The 16684-nt window shown below is 41.8% G+C and overlaps 1 protein-coding gene across 1 annotated transcript in view; it reads right to left on the reverse strand.

Moving 5' to 3' along the window:
* Positions 1 to 13274: 13274 nt before the first annotated feature.
* Positions 13275 to 16684, reverse strand: part of HEATR4 (HEAT repeat containing 4) — a 37000-nt gene continuing 33590 nt past the window's right edge. Inside the window, exon 16 of the mRNA XM_063089733.1 lies at positions 13275 to 13433. Within this exon, the coding sequence (XP_062945803.1) occupies positions 13275 to 13433 (159 nt within the window). The remainder of the gene's footprint in view (positions 13434 to 16684) is intronic.

The following is a 16684-nucleotide window of genomic DNA, read 5'->3' on the forward strand; positions in this document are numbered from 1 at the left end:
GAGGTTTCCTGAGTTAGGAATCCCTGAGGGTCGAGGCTGACAGGGATGAAGGGATTAAAGAGGAGGAAGGGGAGAGACAGAGACAGAGAGACAGAGACAGAGAGAGGGCAAGTGCCAGAGGAGAAAAGGAGGGTAAGGAAAGCTAGAAAGAGTCAAAAAGCACAATCAGAGTACTGAGCCAGCTTAAAGTCCGGCCCCCACCTCCCCATCTGTGGACTTTACACCAGGTTGCATAATTGCACCAGCAAAGTGCAGCCTCTGCCATTGGTTAAAAGGGGAAGTATGCCAGGGCTCTAGCCTATGGGATCCTTGTTCTACTGCCACCTGGAAATACTCCGTGAGTAAAGCCTGCTGCTCTGGCAGCAAAGCAAAGCTGACGAGAAAGGACAGATTCATGCAGCCCACCAAAGAACATATCTTCATTTGATTTCATAAAGGTGACCACTGGCAAAAAAGCTATGGCTGAACAAAGGGAGATTATCTGGGAGATGTTTTTATTTTTATCATCCCAAACTGGGACGCTTCCAGTACAGGGAAGTGTCAAGCTGCTTTCCACGCTGGAACAAGGCACTGTGGTTTCAAAGTTCAACGCCGTTTTATGGATAGGAAGAAGGAAAAAAAAAATCAATAGGGGTACTCTCTCAGGCAGAACCACTTGCTTTCTAATTCCAGGGCTCATGATATTTTTAAATACCACACCATGACTTCCCGTTACTAAATGCATTTATTTTCATACTCAAGGAAAGTGTTTGCCCCCTCCTCCACTGCCTTGTACATTACAGGTAAGATGGCTTGAGTGCTTGTAAAGTAGATAGACTGTTACCCTTAGGTGTGCCATTGTGCTATTGAATGGAGCCCCTGGTTACTATCACCAGATCTATGGGTGGGCCAGCCATTCTTCTGCAGCAGGGAGTGGGTGCGCAAAGCACTTAGCACCATTTAAACTTTTGTCCATCCTTGTTTTACATGCATACAAAGAGTTTCCTGGAAACATGGCTACACTCCAAGGATTTCAGAGAGTAGAATGCCTTCTAGAACTCCAATGTCCCAATCACTTGGAACCTCATAAAAAGTGGACTTAAACTCAGACCCTTGAACCTAATGTGTACAAAAAATCCTAGCTCTGCCATTTACTAACTGTGTGACTTTGGGAAAGTTGATTCATCTCCCTAAGCTTTTGTTACTTCATCTACAAAATGGGATAAGTATTAGTTAGCTTTTGTTACATAACAAATCACACCGAAAGGCAGCAGCTTAAAACAACATTTATTATCTCAGAGTTTCTGTGGGTCAGAAATCCTGGTGCTACTTAGCTGGGTCCTCTGGTTCTCGATCTCTAACAAGGCTGCAGTCATTTCAAGGCTCAGTTCAGATGGATCTGCTTCCTAGTTCACGCACATGGTTGTTGGCAGGAATCAGTTCTTCGAGGCTTTAGACTAAGGCTCTAGTTCCTCAGGAGCTGTTGGCCAGAGGCCTCCCTCATTGCCTTACCTTGTGGGCCCTTTCATAGAGCATCTGACAACATGGCAGCTTATTTCATCAAAGCAAGTAAGCAAGAGGGCAGTAGAAAGGACCAGACAGAGAGCAAGCGCTAGCAAGACAGAAGTCACATTATTTTGTAATCCAATCACAAAGGTGACATCCTATCACCTTTGCCACATACTACTAGTTATAAATAAATTATTAGGTCCAGCCCACACTCAAGGGGATTACACAAGGATGTAAATACCAGCTGGAGGATCATAAGGAGTCATTTTAGAAGCACCCTACTTTAGAATAATAATAATAATAATAATACCTACTTGTAGGGTTTGTTTAAAAATTAAGTGAGCAAATATGTTCAATTCAGGGCCAGCTTATGTTGTATAATATATAACTGGAATATATAATAACTATTATTATATTAATGTTATTATTGAGTATATAATGGCTGGTTTTCTCTTCTAGCTACTAGAAGGAAGCCATTTATGAGGAATAAATGAGATCATATATATAATTCAGGACCTGACACCTAGTAAATGCTCAATAACATCAGTTATTATTAACATTATTAATGAATGTGTGATATCTAATTGCTTCTTCAAGCTACTAGAAAGAAATGCTATAAACTCTGGTAACTTTCATAGGATGTTCTTATTTCTATATATTTTGTTCCATTTTTTCATGAGCACTCTATACTTGCCAGAGCACAATTCTAGATTTTGGGTTCATAAAATATAACAACAAAGCCATGACCCAGATTAATTTCCTGCCTGCCCTGTACCAAGAAGGGCATGCTCAAAACCAGCAAGATGGACTAATTATGGCGGCCCCTGTCACATGCAGAAAAGTCCAAGCGTGGCTCTGTCCAGGTTCCAGAGAGAGGTGGGTGTGCCCAGAAGAATGAGCAGGGACTTGACTATGTGGCCTTTGTCCCTTTCAGAAGAAGCTAGTCATTGTGTAATCTTCTAAGTTAGTCATCAGCTGAGGATAAGAGAAAGAGGGATTCTACACAGGCTCTAGAGGTGGGATAAGGACACCCAAGAGAAGGTTTCCACACCTGGAAGGTTTGGAAGTGGCTGGAAGCAGTAAGAACCAAGAGACTGAATAAAGTGCAATTTTTCAATTAGAAAGTTGGAAGAAGAGAGTCCAGTTTGCAACATGAAAGAAAGATCACTAAGAAATTGCAGTGACCTAGCCCTGCTCATTCCAGGTTCCCTTATAAGAGGGAGGAGGATACTGAGAGTTGACCTGTAGCCAGGGAAAATGAGGAACTATAATCACGGAAACCCCATCATTTTGTCTTTGAGTCATTTCTCAGGGCTCACTCATGATTATTACATAAGAAAGATGGAAAAAAATTAAAGTCTAAATGATCTTTAAAACAAAAACACTGTATGAAGACAAAAGTCCAAATCTTTGCAACTCATCTCATCTCTTCAGGCCAGGGGTATCTATTCAAATTCTCTCTCTCTCCTGCCCATATTTGCATATGTACTTTCCTTCTGTGTTCCATGCAGAAGAAAACTGTCCTCACAAGGAAAGGCCTTGGGATCCCTTAGGCTGGAACCGTTTCCAGTTCCAGAGTCATCTTCTCTAGCAGTCCCCGCTGTGATGCTATACAGTTAAAGCTCAATAAATACTCGCAGATAATGACAATTTACACCTTTGCCTCCAAGTCACTTGTGCAGCTGTAATTTAAAGATGCCTACTGATTTTCTGAGATGTACTAGCCAGGGCCCCTTCCCCTCCTGACATGTTCCCATGCGTTACTAGGTTTGTGCACAGAAAGGCTCAAAGCAGAAGTTGCTGGGAAAGTTCTTTACCAATATCAAGTTCCTCTTACTGTGACTCTTGTCTTCTCTCCTTCCAATTCTGTGTTTCCTCTGTGTTTGAAACAGCGGAGACTTATAACTCTTGATAGCCAGGGAAGACCTCAGTCAGCCCTTTGGCAGGTTGGCTGATTTCAGAAGGGAAAGAAGGGGTGAGGAGATGAGGACTTGCCCCCAGGAAGTCTGACCATACAATAGGGCTGGCGTGTTTATTTATTCAGCTCTTTCCTTCACTGCAGCCAGAGCAGCAGCCATTTCATTTTGCCCTCAGGAAGTGCATTTAGTGGTAGCCTTTCTTTCTTTTCCTGTTAGTTTCCTGTAAAAGGACATCAGTGTCTTAGTCAGTGCAGCAGAATGCTGTTGCTCAAATGGAGACGGACAACATGTTTCCCATCACAGACCCAGACCATCCCAAGGGCATGGTTAATTGGGCCAGGTTGTGGAAATAACAGAAGAAACTGATTTTCATGCCTACTTCCCTGATGCCATCTTCCTCCCTGAAATAGTCTCTCTAGGGGAATAAAATAATCGTCTTCCACTTGAGTAGAATTACACACTTTTCCAAAGTAGCATCACGTTTTATAGAAGCAGAGCTGGAGACACTGTAATTGGCATAGCCTGGTAGTTACTTTGGGGAGTTAACAGGAGGAGACAGCTTTGGGTTTAACTTTATGTTTTGGGGAAATCATACAAATAATATTGGTTTACTCTAAGTTGAATTCCAATTGCTAGTTTCTACTCATCCTACAGATCTCACCTTCTAAGTTACTATTTATATTACAGGTGGGCCTCCTGACATTTCCTCTCCCTGACAATATTGGGTTGGGTGCCCCTCTTATACACACTGCACTTCTACTTTGGATACACCCATCACAAGGGTGAACTTGCTTCGTGCCTATCCATCCTGCAGTGTGTTAACACTGTGACACCAAAGACAGCATCCTTTCTGTTCACGGCTGCCTAGCACAAGGTTTGGCCTCCAGTAGTTGACTAAACATTTAGTGACTGAATGAGTGAGTCAGGAATTGTCTCTGGGAGCAGCCTTGCTGCCTGACACAATCATTTATTTTGGGGTGGTGCTCTGGGAGTTATAAAAAAAGGCATGTGCTAATTATCATATAATCATCACTAGTGGTTATAGTAATTAGTAGGTAAAAGCACAGTGGTGGAGTATGACTAAATAAAGCTCTCCACCAACATGTGCAGGGCCATCCCTGCACTCTGCATTTGGAATTCTGCTGCTTGTCTCTGTTAGACTCCTGTGGACAGGGGGAAATTCTGTTCAGAGTCACCAACACTGGGAACAGGGAGAGCTCGATTTCCTCTGACACTGTGAAAGCTTTCTGATCTGAAAATTAAACTAAAGAACCAGGCCACTGTGGCCCTCTGTTGCTTTCCCTTCAGGCTCTGAGACTCATTTCCCCACCAAGGGTCTGCACTGAGTCACCTTTCCTCCGTTGAAAACAAGTCACCTCCCTCAGGGTGGATGATAGAAGATTCATTCTGCTAATCTACTCATCCTACCACTGAGGCCAAGGTCCATGGTCTTGGTCCCCCTCCCTGGGAACATGAGTGCAACCCAAGAGAAAAGAAAAGATTCTTCGTTCCCATTTCTCCTTCTGATGGAGTTTGGATGTATTGTCCTCCCAGAACTCATGGAAATCTGATCTCCAATGTGGCAGTTTGGGTCACCAGGGCCGATCTCTCATGAATGGATTAGTGCTCTCTCTGGGGGAGGGGAGCCTGAGTGATATCTCGCTCTATTAGTTCTCCCAAGAGCAGGTTGTTTAAAAGACCCTGGCACCTCCTCTCTCTCTCTCTTGCTTCCTCTCGCCATGTGATCTGCTTGTACCTGCTGCTTTCCGCCATGAGCGGAAGCAGCCTGAGGCCCGTGCCAGATGCAGCTGTCCCAGAATCATAAGCCAAATAAACCTCTTTTCTTTATAAATTACCCAGTCTCAGGTATTTCTGTTATAGCAGCACAAAACGGACTAATACACCTTCTCTCTCAAGCTCATGGTCTGTGGTTTTCTCTTTCTTGTGCTGAGGGGAGGTGAGGATGGAAATAGAGGAGGAGGAAGAATAAATCAGAAGCCTGGGGGGTGGGGGTGGAGTGCGAGCATGGGGATGAATTGGGATGAAAGATGATAAGACATGAAGAATCACTGGAGATTCTTCAACAATTCTAACATCCAGGACAGCTAAGGCACAGCCCAGTTGCCAGGACACCAGGGAACCAAGAAATGTAGACAGTGGGATGTGATGACAGCAAAGAAACAGGCAGATCTAGGGCCAACCCGGTGGCGCACTCGGGAGAGTGCGGCGCTGGGAGTGCAGCAGCGCTCCCAACGCGGGTTCGGATCCTATGTAAGGATGGCCAGTGCGCTCACTGGCTGAGCGCGGAACGCGGGTTCGGATCCTATGTAAGGATGGCCAGTGCGCTCACTGGCTGAGCGCGGTGCGGCCGGTCACAAAAAGGCAAAAAAAAAAAAAAAGAAACAGGCAGCTCTAATACACAGGCCCCTACAAAGAGCTATGTTCTGTGGGAGCACCATGAACTGCTAAAGACTGGGAAGCAAAGAGAGAGAGTAGGCATTCCATGGGAGATCCTGAATTTGTAGGCCCACACTCTGTTTTTAGCTCAATCACCAATTTATGGAGAGGGCCCCAAGCAAAAGATGAATGTCAGAGATGTGGCTTTATCAGCTGCCTATGGGATGGGCAAGTGTTTGCAAGATACTTTGAAATCTCTAGATAGAAGGAAGTGCTAGGAAAAGCTATCATTACTTTGAGTGCTGATCATAGAGGAGCCAGAGCATCTTTGAGCTTTTGTATTGGAATCAGAGGCCACAATATTTTCATCTTGGGTGGACCAGTTTCTGGAGACACATTTTCTAATAACCTCAACTGAGAACAGGATCAATGGTGAGGTCCCTAAGGAATTTCTAACCAAGCTCCAGCAAGTTTTCTGTGCTGACTGAGTCTGGCCAAGTCTAACTTGTTTAGGGGGAAGATTTACAGGCTATGAGCAGATTACACTTCTCCTTCCCTTTCTCCTTCCTCTCTTTCTCTCTTTTACATGTGCATAAGGCTAGAAACTTTGACTCACCAAAGGACATTTGGAGATTCCAAAATTATCACCCCAATTGTGGCTCTGCATCTCTAACCACTTAGCTTTAAAAAAAAGAGAAAGGAACATGATGTGCTTAAACCAAATCCTTTTTCTTTCTGTTTGGCACATGACCCTGGTATTCTTCTTTACTTACCTCCTTCTGTACTCTAACACAAATACTTCCACCTGATTCCCTCCTCTGGTCTCTGTTTAGTGAACCAACCAGACTGTCATTCCAAAGGAACATATTTGTCATTGAGCTAATTGAAAGCATATTCCCCTTCCTGGTCTCTCCAAAGCTAGCAGGCTAACTAGACTCAGAACAGGACTTTAACCCATGCCCACAAGGGCTTACCTGTCCTGAGTGACCTAAGCAGCAGTCATCCCAGGTCACAATCATCTTAAGAACAGATACTATTTTTCTGCTATTGTAAAAATTGGACAAAGATTGTCTAGCTGATGCAGAACAGATCACTTGATAAAACCAGAGCTTCTTGTACACCAAGAAAAATCTCAAGAATGGGCATGTGACTGCTAGGCAAGTTCTACGGAGAGAGCTGAGCTAAGTCTATAGTATCACAAATGGCATGGGTAAGATCAACATAGACTCATCTCTCAAATCCCCAAATCCTAGGATTTCAATGTCTCTTACAAAGTTTTAGTAGAGTTAAGCTTAGGAATGAAAAAAGGAATACTACTTCAAACTTTAAATAATAAATGCATGGAACTCATTACCTGGGGAGAGAATATGATCAGATTACAGAAAAGATCAGAGCATAGTTATAAATTGCATGAGTGAAACTGGGTGGATCTTAAACTAGCCATTTTTCAACCCTGGTCCTATGTGAGAATCCCAGACCCCTCTCCTAATTCCAGGGATTCCAATTCAGTAGGTTGGAGTAGGGTGCAAGAATACATATTTTATTTTCCCCAAACTCCCCCATGTGATTCTAATTCATAACCAGGTTTGAAGACCACTACTTGAATACCCTCTTCCTCCAAGGTAAGAGACAGTTAGATGGGCCATAGGCCTGACCCAGCCTGGTAATCCCTATGGTCTTAATAGTAAAACTGCTTGGCTGGTGAATGACAACTCAGAGACAGATACAGCTGGTATCCTTGTGACATGGGAACAGAGCAGCCACTAAACTCAATCCACAGATCAAATCAAGTAGTAAATAATTATCTTTACCTGGCTCATTTAGAGTCTTCTCCAAGATCTGGGAGTGTCTCCCACCTCAGGGATAAATCAGCTTGGACTTTTAGAACAAGGTACTACTTTTGGAAGGAAATATTCAGATTTGCTTACCAGGATAAGGTGCAGATTTCTTTATACCTTTCCCTCATGGCTATTCTTGCACAGTGTTTAACACTGTACTAGGCATTAATTTATTCAATAAATATTGATTAAAAATTAGATACACACTCTATGCCAGTAGTTTGTTGTTGAGGATATAAGTAAATAAGACAGTGGTAAAACAGACCAGATGTGGTCCCTAGCCTCTTAGTTACCTAATAGGTTCTTAACAAATATTTATTATTTTATCATAGTGGCTGGAGACAAACAGCCATCCCAGGAAACTCTAGCTAGGGGTCATTCTACCCTCTTAGGTACACACCATTTAAGTTCTTCAGGAGACAGAGCTAACCTGAGGCCAAGAGCAACTGTAAAAGGGGGTGCCCACATTTTCTTCTCAAATGGACCTACAAATGAAGGATAAAAATGAATTTCCAAGGGCTGGCTGGTTAGCTTAGTTGGTTAGAGCATGGTACTATAACACCAAGGTCAAGGGTTTGATTCCTGTATCAGCCAGCCACTCCAACTCCCCCACCCCAAAAGAAAAACTTCCAGAGGATGAAAACAATGCCTTATTCATCTTTGGATCCCCTATACCAGGTATAGTACCTTGTACAAAGTAAATGCTCAGTGTCTTGAATAAATGAAGCTTAAAAGTTCCAGTTCTGCTGCTTATTGTGTATCCTTGTACAAGTCACAAAATCTCTCTGACCCTCACCTTCGTCATAATTGGGACAATAACTCCCAATCTTGTTATATGATTAGACTCTACTTGTTATATGATTAGAAATCACATGTTTTAAGAGTCATTGGCATACCACAGGTACTCAACAAATAGTTGTGGTGATGGTACATGGTTGTTACACTAAGAAACAGATAACCAGAAGCTTCTAGGAAGCAGGTTGTATGGCCAAACTGACACCTAGTGGTGCAATTTTAGAACACACACCCAAAGTACGATTTGAAACTTAAATTGGGGAATAACTAGGAACTGACAGAATACCTGCTTTACATAAGTAACATTATTTAATCCTAACCAGTGATTTTCAACCCTGGCTGCATATTAAAATGACCTGTGAAGCTTTTAAAACCTGCTAATGTCTGGATCTCACTCTCAAAAGATTTTTATTTAACTTGCAGGAGTTGTGGCTCAGGCTGTGACATTTTTAAAAAGCTATTTTCACATGCAGCCAGGTTGAAAACTACTGCAACAGACTCATGAGATAATCGTTACTCTTCTCATTTTACAAATAGTGAAAGTAAAACTCAGAAGGATAGAGTAATTTGCACAAAGTCACATAGTTATTAGTAGCAAGAGGGAAATGAAACTTGAGTCTTTCATTTTCCCACTACCTCACATTTGTCTTTGTAGAGGCTGTTGGAGGTCTGATATGCTCCACTTAGCTTCTGCCTGTGGGAGTCTCAAACTCAGAAAGCATACGGAATTGCATTACCCTGTGAGCTGAAGCACTCCAAACAACAGTTTGGCATTGATGGGGTAGTGTGGTTCAATGAAGGCACTGACTGCCTGGTCCTCTCTCTAGACTCTTGCCAGAGCTTTGAACTATGCTTCTCTGTTGGTGGATAAATTAGCAGCGTGAGATTCTTTGACTCTGAATTAAATAGCTACAAGACAAATTTAAAACTTTTTGTGAGATCACGAATATGTTAGAGAATTAACACAGATTAAATTAATCACCTATTATGGAGTTCCAGGAAAGAGCTATCTGTACTGCTACCACACACCTGTTTGGCCAAAATCAATTGACGTGATAGGTATTGGCAGGTACAGGAAAATGAAAGGATCTAAATCCTAACATCTGAGACTGTTTCCTAAGTTGGCTTCCAACAGAGGTCCTCAGAGGGCAAATGATCTCAAAAGATGTGAGAAGCACAAATGTCTTCCAAACCTGTCCTGGAGAAACTGCCAGCTCAATCGAGGCAGAAAATGAACAGGGCCTCAGTGAGGAAGTCTGCAGCATCTCACAGATGCTTTCACTAGCAGGCACGACCTTCTCAAAGTTCATCCATGTTGTAGCATGTATCAGTAGTTCATTACTTTTTATTGTCAAAAATATTCTAGTGTATGGATACACAAATTTTATTTATCCATTTGTCTGTTGATAAACATTTGAGCTGTTTCCACTTTTTGGCTATTACGAATAATGCTGCTATGAACATTCATGACAGTTTAGATTTAGCATTATTTCAAAAGGAAGTTAGTCATTATAACTTTTTACATTAAAGTCATGATTTAAGTGTATACATTAAAAATCAACCATAATTTAAGATCCAATTTTGGTATTTGATTTTTTAATCAGAACTGGACTCTCAAAAATCAAGGTGACCAGCTTACTCTTGATCTCTGAAAGGCTCTGCTGCTGCCTCCAACAAAACAGGCCCATTTTGTCCAATTAGACAACAAACCCCTTAAAGTCAAAAAAACTGTATACTCACTGGCACATTCATGATGATTGCTAGTTACATGTATCCGGTAAGTGTTTGCTGGCAATATAGATTATCAAAAAATGATGGGGCTGTGTCAGTCTAGGGCTCACAGACCCTTCAAACCCGTTGCACAGACTGGGTCACAGACCCTTCAAATCCGTTGTGCAGACTGGGTCACAGACCCCTCATATCCCAGGGCACGAGCTAGGTAATTGGAAAGATCCTGGGAACCGTTGGCAAGGTTGACATGCTGCATTCGGATGTGAGCTCAGCTCCCACCCTCTTCAGAAATGGCGGCAGCACCCTGGTAGCTTCCCAGGGGTCCTGTGGATCACAGCCATTTGTCCTTTATACTTGTCAGATAACCAAGGGACACCTGGGCACACATGTGCAATTACACCAGACAATAGCCAAGGAACACCTGCGGGCACATGCGCAGTTAACATATTTACATCAAACAGGCTAGGTCATGCTTGGCAAGATTCCAAACAGCTGGGGGAGCCTGGCCATTTTTCTTAATTTTCCTTACAGGTGGATGGGAGGATCAAGTGACATCCAATAGGAGGTTGGGGGAGGGAAAGAGTAAATCCTCACACAGCTGCTTTCCTTCTGACCCACAGCCCTCACTTTGCTGTTGCTTTGGTCGTGGTCTGCCTTGTTGATGTGGTTCACTAAGTGATGCTAACGGAGATGAAATGTGTAAACATGAATCTTGTTTGGAAAATGGAAAATTTCTCTAGATCCTGACTAGAAAAGGTCAGCATAGTGTTTCTCCCACACGCTGGGCCAAACAGAAGTGTCCTATTATGGCAGGACAGGCATTAGTCACTCATCTCATCTATCAGTAGAGTTTACAGATGTCTGCAGCAGAAGAAAAGGAGAGGAAAGATGAAAAGAGGAGCAATGAAAAGGAGACAAGTGAGACTTTCCATGTGAGAAGAGAATCACCTACAAATGCCTCAGCCAGAAGGACAGGTAGGGCTCTTTATACAGGTTTGTGGAACTTCTGGAGTATTTTGGTGGCTGGCTGGTAAGGGGATCTAAACCCTTGACCTTGGGGTTACAACACAACACTCTAATCCACTGAGCTAACCAGCCAGCCCACATTTTGTTAGTATGAATAGATCAGCAAAAGCACGAGAGTAAGGAGAATGGATGCCAGCTTCTCTATTGTGAAGAAACAAGTGAACCTCTTTGGAAAAAGGAGCTGTCATGGACCCCTGCCAACCTCATTCCTTCCTCCAGCCTTTTTTCCTCTTCTTCCCCTCACCTGGAAAGTCTTCTCTCCTCCCCTCAACCTGTCTAAGTCTTGTGCTGTCTCAGATCATGCAAATTCCCACATCTCCATGGTGACTCCAGCACCTCCGCCCAGCACATCTGCTGTGTACCACACAACTCCCACTAGATTAAGCATATTGTCTTTGAAAGGTTCTTGTATGTATGTCCTATAAAATTCCTTGTAAACCCCTTGAGGACAAGGACCATTTCTTTTGCTGCTGCTATGTCTCCCCCAGTGCTGAGGGCCTAATAGACCCTCTGTAAAGCTTTGCTCGCTGACTGAAGAGTTCATTTAGGCTCTCTTCTTTCTGCCAGCAATACAGAGAGTGCACAATAAAGTCCTTTCACTATTAAATGACAAATTCAAAGATAGAGGGACTAAGAAAGTACTTGTACAGAATTACTCATTGTCTCAAATGCCTCATGGTAGCTAGATCCCAGAATCCTCAGATTAGATGTGGAAATAACTTTGATATATGTAATGTTGCTTTGTAGATTAGTATTACACTTAGATGGAATGTATAAAGTAATAAATAAAAGCATGGGTTACACAAGTCAAGGAAAGGGAAGATTTTCTGTTACTTTGACTGATATTCCTCAAAGTTCTTTTTCCCCCCATGTTTCACAACTGCTAGGAGTTCATAGGAGAAAATATTGCTTTATATATATATATATATATATATATATATATATTTTTTTTTTTTTTTAAAGATGACCGGTAAGGGGATCTTAACCCTTGACTTGGTGTTGTCAGCACCACGCTATCCCAAGTGAGCCACAGGCCCACCCCTTGCTTTCTATATTTTTGACGATAAACCGTACCACCAGAAGAGAGGATGTGGGGCTAGTTGGTTAGCTCAGTTGGTCAGAGCATGGTGCTGTAACACCAAGGTCAAGAATTCAGAAGAGAGGATGTGATCAGGAGGGAAAAAAAAATGAGAGAAGTTCACACTGCCATTATTTTCATTATTGAATGTCTCAAAGCCTTTTAGGGTATAAACAGCAATCAATTTTTAGGAAAGGAAGCTAGATTCACACTACTTTTCAAATCTGGGCCTCTTCTTTTCCATGGCAATTTTTTTTGGTATCATGTATTCTTATAGAATTCCATCTTATGGGATACAGATACAGTTTGAAGCTGTTCCACGATGCCTGAATCTTTTAAGCACCTCTGTGCTCATAAGAATTGCTAATGAGCCTTGCAAAACTGTGGGTTGTTTCCTCAGGATCTAAATGTATTCACACTCACCGTGCAGTATGAAGGGGGAAATGATTGTGCTGGCTTGGTTTTTTTGTAACAGTCTTGTGACATGGCTTCCACATTGACCCGTGGGCTGCAGTTAAAGAACCTGTCCTAGGACAAGACTAGACTTGTGGATTAAAAAAAAGTCACCTGAGCTGTTTTTTTCCTAGACAAATGGGATTCCAGTTTGGGTTTCAGAGGGCCATTTGCACAGCTTGCAAAAGATACTGGATCTTTTGATATTTCTACTCTAGTAAAATTTGGAGCTCTAACCCTTATTTAGTATATGACCTTTCAGGGAATGGAAAAATATGCTCTATCACTTAATGTGATGTCAATTTTCTTTAACCCCCTGTGTAAACAGTGCACATTAAGACATCAGGTTTACTGTCAAATAATTTTTCTTTATAAACATAGTGACAACAAGATAGTACAATATCAATTAATGAGACAGAATGTGATCAGGTCTACCACTGCTTGAGTTTTGGAGCAAGAGAAGCACTCAGCCTAGAGATGAGCACCTTCCCTTCCAGAGAAAGAAAACATGATGCTTGAAAAAAATCTTCTCTCTGAGTATTTACCCAGCTAGAGAGGTGGATTGTCAGATCCAAATGGTCCCATATGAATCCTTTTTTCCCGGGCAGTGCGTAGATCTTTGACAAGTGATGAATAACCTCTGCTTGGTTTGTTTAGGTCTAGGACTGGACTTCGTAACCAGGGATTTGGTGTGCGTGGCTTCAGAGGCTGCAGAGAAATATTAAAATATGAGTGCATATGCCAAACATGGGGTTATGTATGAGAGGTAGACCCAAAGTGCAAGTCTCTTCAGCATGGTTTGTCAGAATAGCTCTATGAACTACTATACTAAATAAGAAAAAAAAAAAAATTTTTTTTTTTTGGACCGGTAAGGGGATCGCAACTCCCGGCACGGTGTCGTCTGCACCACACTCAGCCAGTGAGCTCACTGGCCATCCCTTTATAGGATCCAAACCTGCGGCCTCAGCGCTACCAGTGCCGCACTCTTCCGAGTGAGCCAAGGGGCCGGCCCAAGAAAATATTTTTTAAAAAAGAAAGAAAATATAGTGATCATACTTTATCAGAGTTGTTTTTAATGATGTTATTCTAGAATGTTTTCTTTCCAGATGATGACTGAGAAGCTAACACAAAAAATGGTGCCAGTTACCACAACAGTAAAAAAAAGAAAAAAGAAAATAGATCCTATGAGTTCAAGACATGCCACCTTTGACCCTAGTCAGAAGCCTAATGTGGAGAATAGGCCTGAATTGCCCACTCAAGAAGCTATGGGTATCTGCACGATGACCTTTGGGGTTAGCCTGTGTTTTCTGTATCTTTACTATTATGCATAAGTAGCAACAACTATGGGACACTCCTATAACTATGAAAAAAGACCCTTATTCCTGGTGTGTGCCGAGGATATAGATTCACTCAGAGTAAACAGCACACTTCTCTACTTCAACCCCATAAACCAATGTAGTGATGACCAGGGATGAGCATTGCCAGGAGTCTAGGTAGTTCTAATAACAATCCAAGTATCTGTATTACTCCATGGATTAATAAAAAGAATATCCTCCTCACCCTGAAATAAATTCTCAGACTGGGGCAAAGCACAAATGGAAGCCCATTTACCACATGTCTAAATATTTAAATATTATAAATTAAGCTAACAAACTGTTGAGTAAAATACATTCTGTTACCTGCCTTGCCAAGGAGACCAGATCTGAATTTGATGTTCTAAGATTCTTTGGAGTTCCTTACCAGATCATAGTGGTGCCCACCCGTCTCTTTCCATTCCCAGCTCCATCCCACACTCTGAGGACTTTGCAATTACACATGTGGACATGCTAAGCTGTATGTCTAAGCTCTGTTCTCATATCCCTATTGGCTATTCCTTGAGTCTAAGTGTACATACACTAGCAATGCTGCCCACCCTTGGAAAGACAGATCAGCCTACCAAAGTCTGAAAATGGGCAGGAAATTCCAGAGTTTTGGGTGACCAGAGTGTGAGGTCTATAACATAGGTGTGGGATATGGTAGGCAGACCCATTTGGCCCCATGGATTTCTTGCTCCGTGAGGAGGGTTGTTGCCAGAGGTAAGAGCTGAACTCTCTAAAGCTGATGTCTCTGGTAGAAGCCCCTCCTGCTCCAGGGTATTACTGGTTAGGTTATTGCTAGCCATTCTTTTTTTTTTTTTTTTTTTTAATTTTATTTTATTTTATTTATTTATTTTTTTGTCTTTTTCGTGACCAGCACTCAGCCAGTGAGCGCACCGGCCATTCCTATGTAGGATCCGAACCTGTGGCGGGAGCGTCGCCGTGCTCCCAGCGCCGCACTCTCACGAGTGCGCCACGGGCTCAGCCCTGCTAGCCATTCTGATACATGATTGCCTTCAGGAAATCTGCTGCTGTCCACAGTGCTCACTAAATTGGTGATGTGACATGAAGGTACAAGGCCACAGGTTGATAAGAACATGTCCTATGGTACCCAACACTGAAGTATTTTAGTAATGGAGGAAAAATAAGGTTTGAAATGTACAGGGCCAGAACCTACTTTATGGAAAATTCTTTTAATCATCACATGTAAAAAAATTATAAAAGAAGGATTTAATTCTTATTGATGCCTAATCAAAAAGTTCTCTCCTGAAAATGCATCATCATAAACATACCATACATTATTCCTTTTTGATAGGAATTAAGCAAAAGAGAATTTATCAGAATTCGTGTGTTTATAGGGAACAAACCTGTAGTGGTTCTATAAAGTGAGTTTGTCTTTGTATATATATTTCTTCCTCTTTCGTTAAATAAATAGGAAAATTTTTATTGCGATGTCTAATGAATTTAATGGGATTATTCCTGGTTTTTATACTTGATTGCTCTTTAATTAACCTTAAAAGCCTAACACCAGAGTTTGATATATTATGCCCACTCAGACATTTACAGAAGGAACACCACGCCTTTTATAATATTCCTTATTTCCTCATTTCATGAAAACCATAATTTTTTTTTTTATTTGATAGCTGGCCAGTACGGGGATCTGAACCCTTGACCTTGGTGTTACCAACACTGTGCTCTAACCAACTGAGCTAACTGGCCAGCCCCAAAACTTATAATTTCATCTTCACGTTGTATTGCATTATTACCAGTTAAGTAATAAGAATCAACCTATTATTTATTGTATTGTATTTCATTACTTGAAAGAATGAATAAATCAATTATAATGGGCCATATTGTTTTGACTTTCAGTATATATTCCCCTATTTATTATATTTATTTTTATTATATTTTTGAATATTATATGTGAAATAAGAAATGAAATCATAGTAAAAAGTAAGTTTGACCTGCATATGAATGTTTATAGAGGCTTTATTCATAATCACCACAAACTACAATCAACCAGGATGTCCTTCAATAAGTGAATAGACAAACTGATACATCTGGAGTGGTATTCAGAGATAAAAGGAAATGAGCTACGAAAAGACTTGCATGTGTGGAGTGTACTAACATTAATAAAGCAAATGTATTGCACAGGGCCTAGCTTCTGATGGATTTTGGACATGACTGGTGCCACTGTGCACACATTAAGCACAAAATAGCCGCAGGCCTTGTCTTCCACTCCAGCACCAAACCCCACCCCCTTCCCTTTATGAGAAGCCTCCTGACTTAAACAGAAACGCTTTTGCTTCTGCAAGGGTGCAGTTCTCCACCCTAGTTGCATAGTTTCCACATTAGCATAATGCCACTCCTTGATGGTATCAGCCAGCCCTTGGCACACTACATAAGCTCTCCTACCCCCAGACCTGGTGCTGTCCCCCACTTTGAGCGCAGCCTGGCAGATTCTTTTCCTTTAATAAAGGTTGAATGGTACCCAGTGACTTGGCTCACTTTCTTTCAGCTTCCAAAGCCCTGTAGTTTCGGGTATAGCCCAGCTTTTAAAAATTACACATAGAAATGTTAAGATTGCGAAAGACAAAAAACTTT

Source organism: Cynocephalus volans, chromosome 3, assembly GCF_027409185.1.
Source record: "Cynocephalus volans isolate mCynVol1 chromosome 3, mCynVol1.pri, whole genome shotgun sequence".
Taxonomy (NCBI): domain Eukaryota; kingdom Metazoa; phylum Chordata; class Mammalia; order Dermoptera; family Cynocephalidae; genus Cynocephalus; species Cynocephalus volans.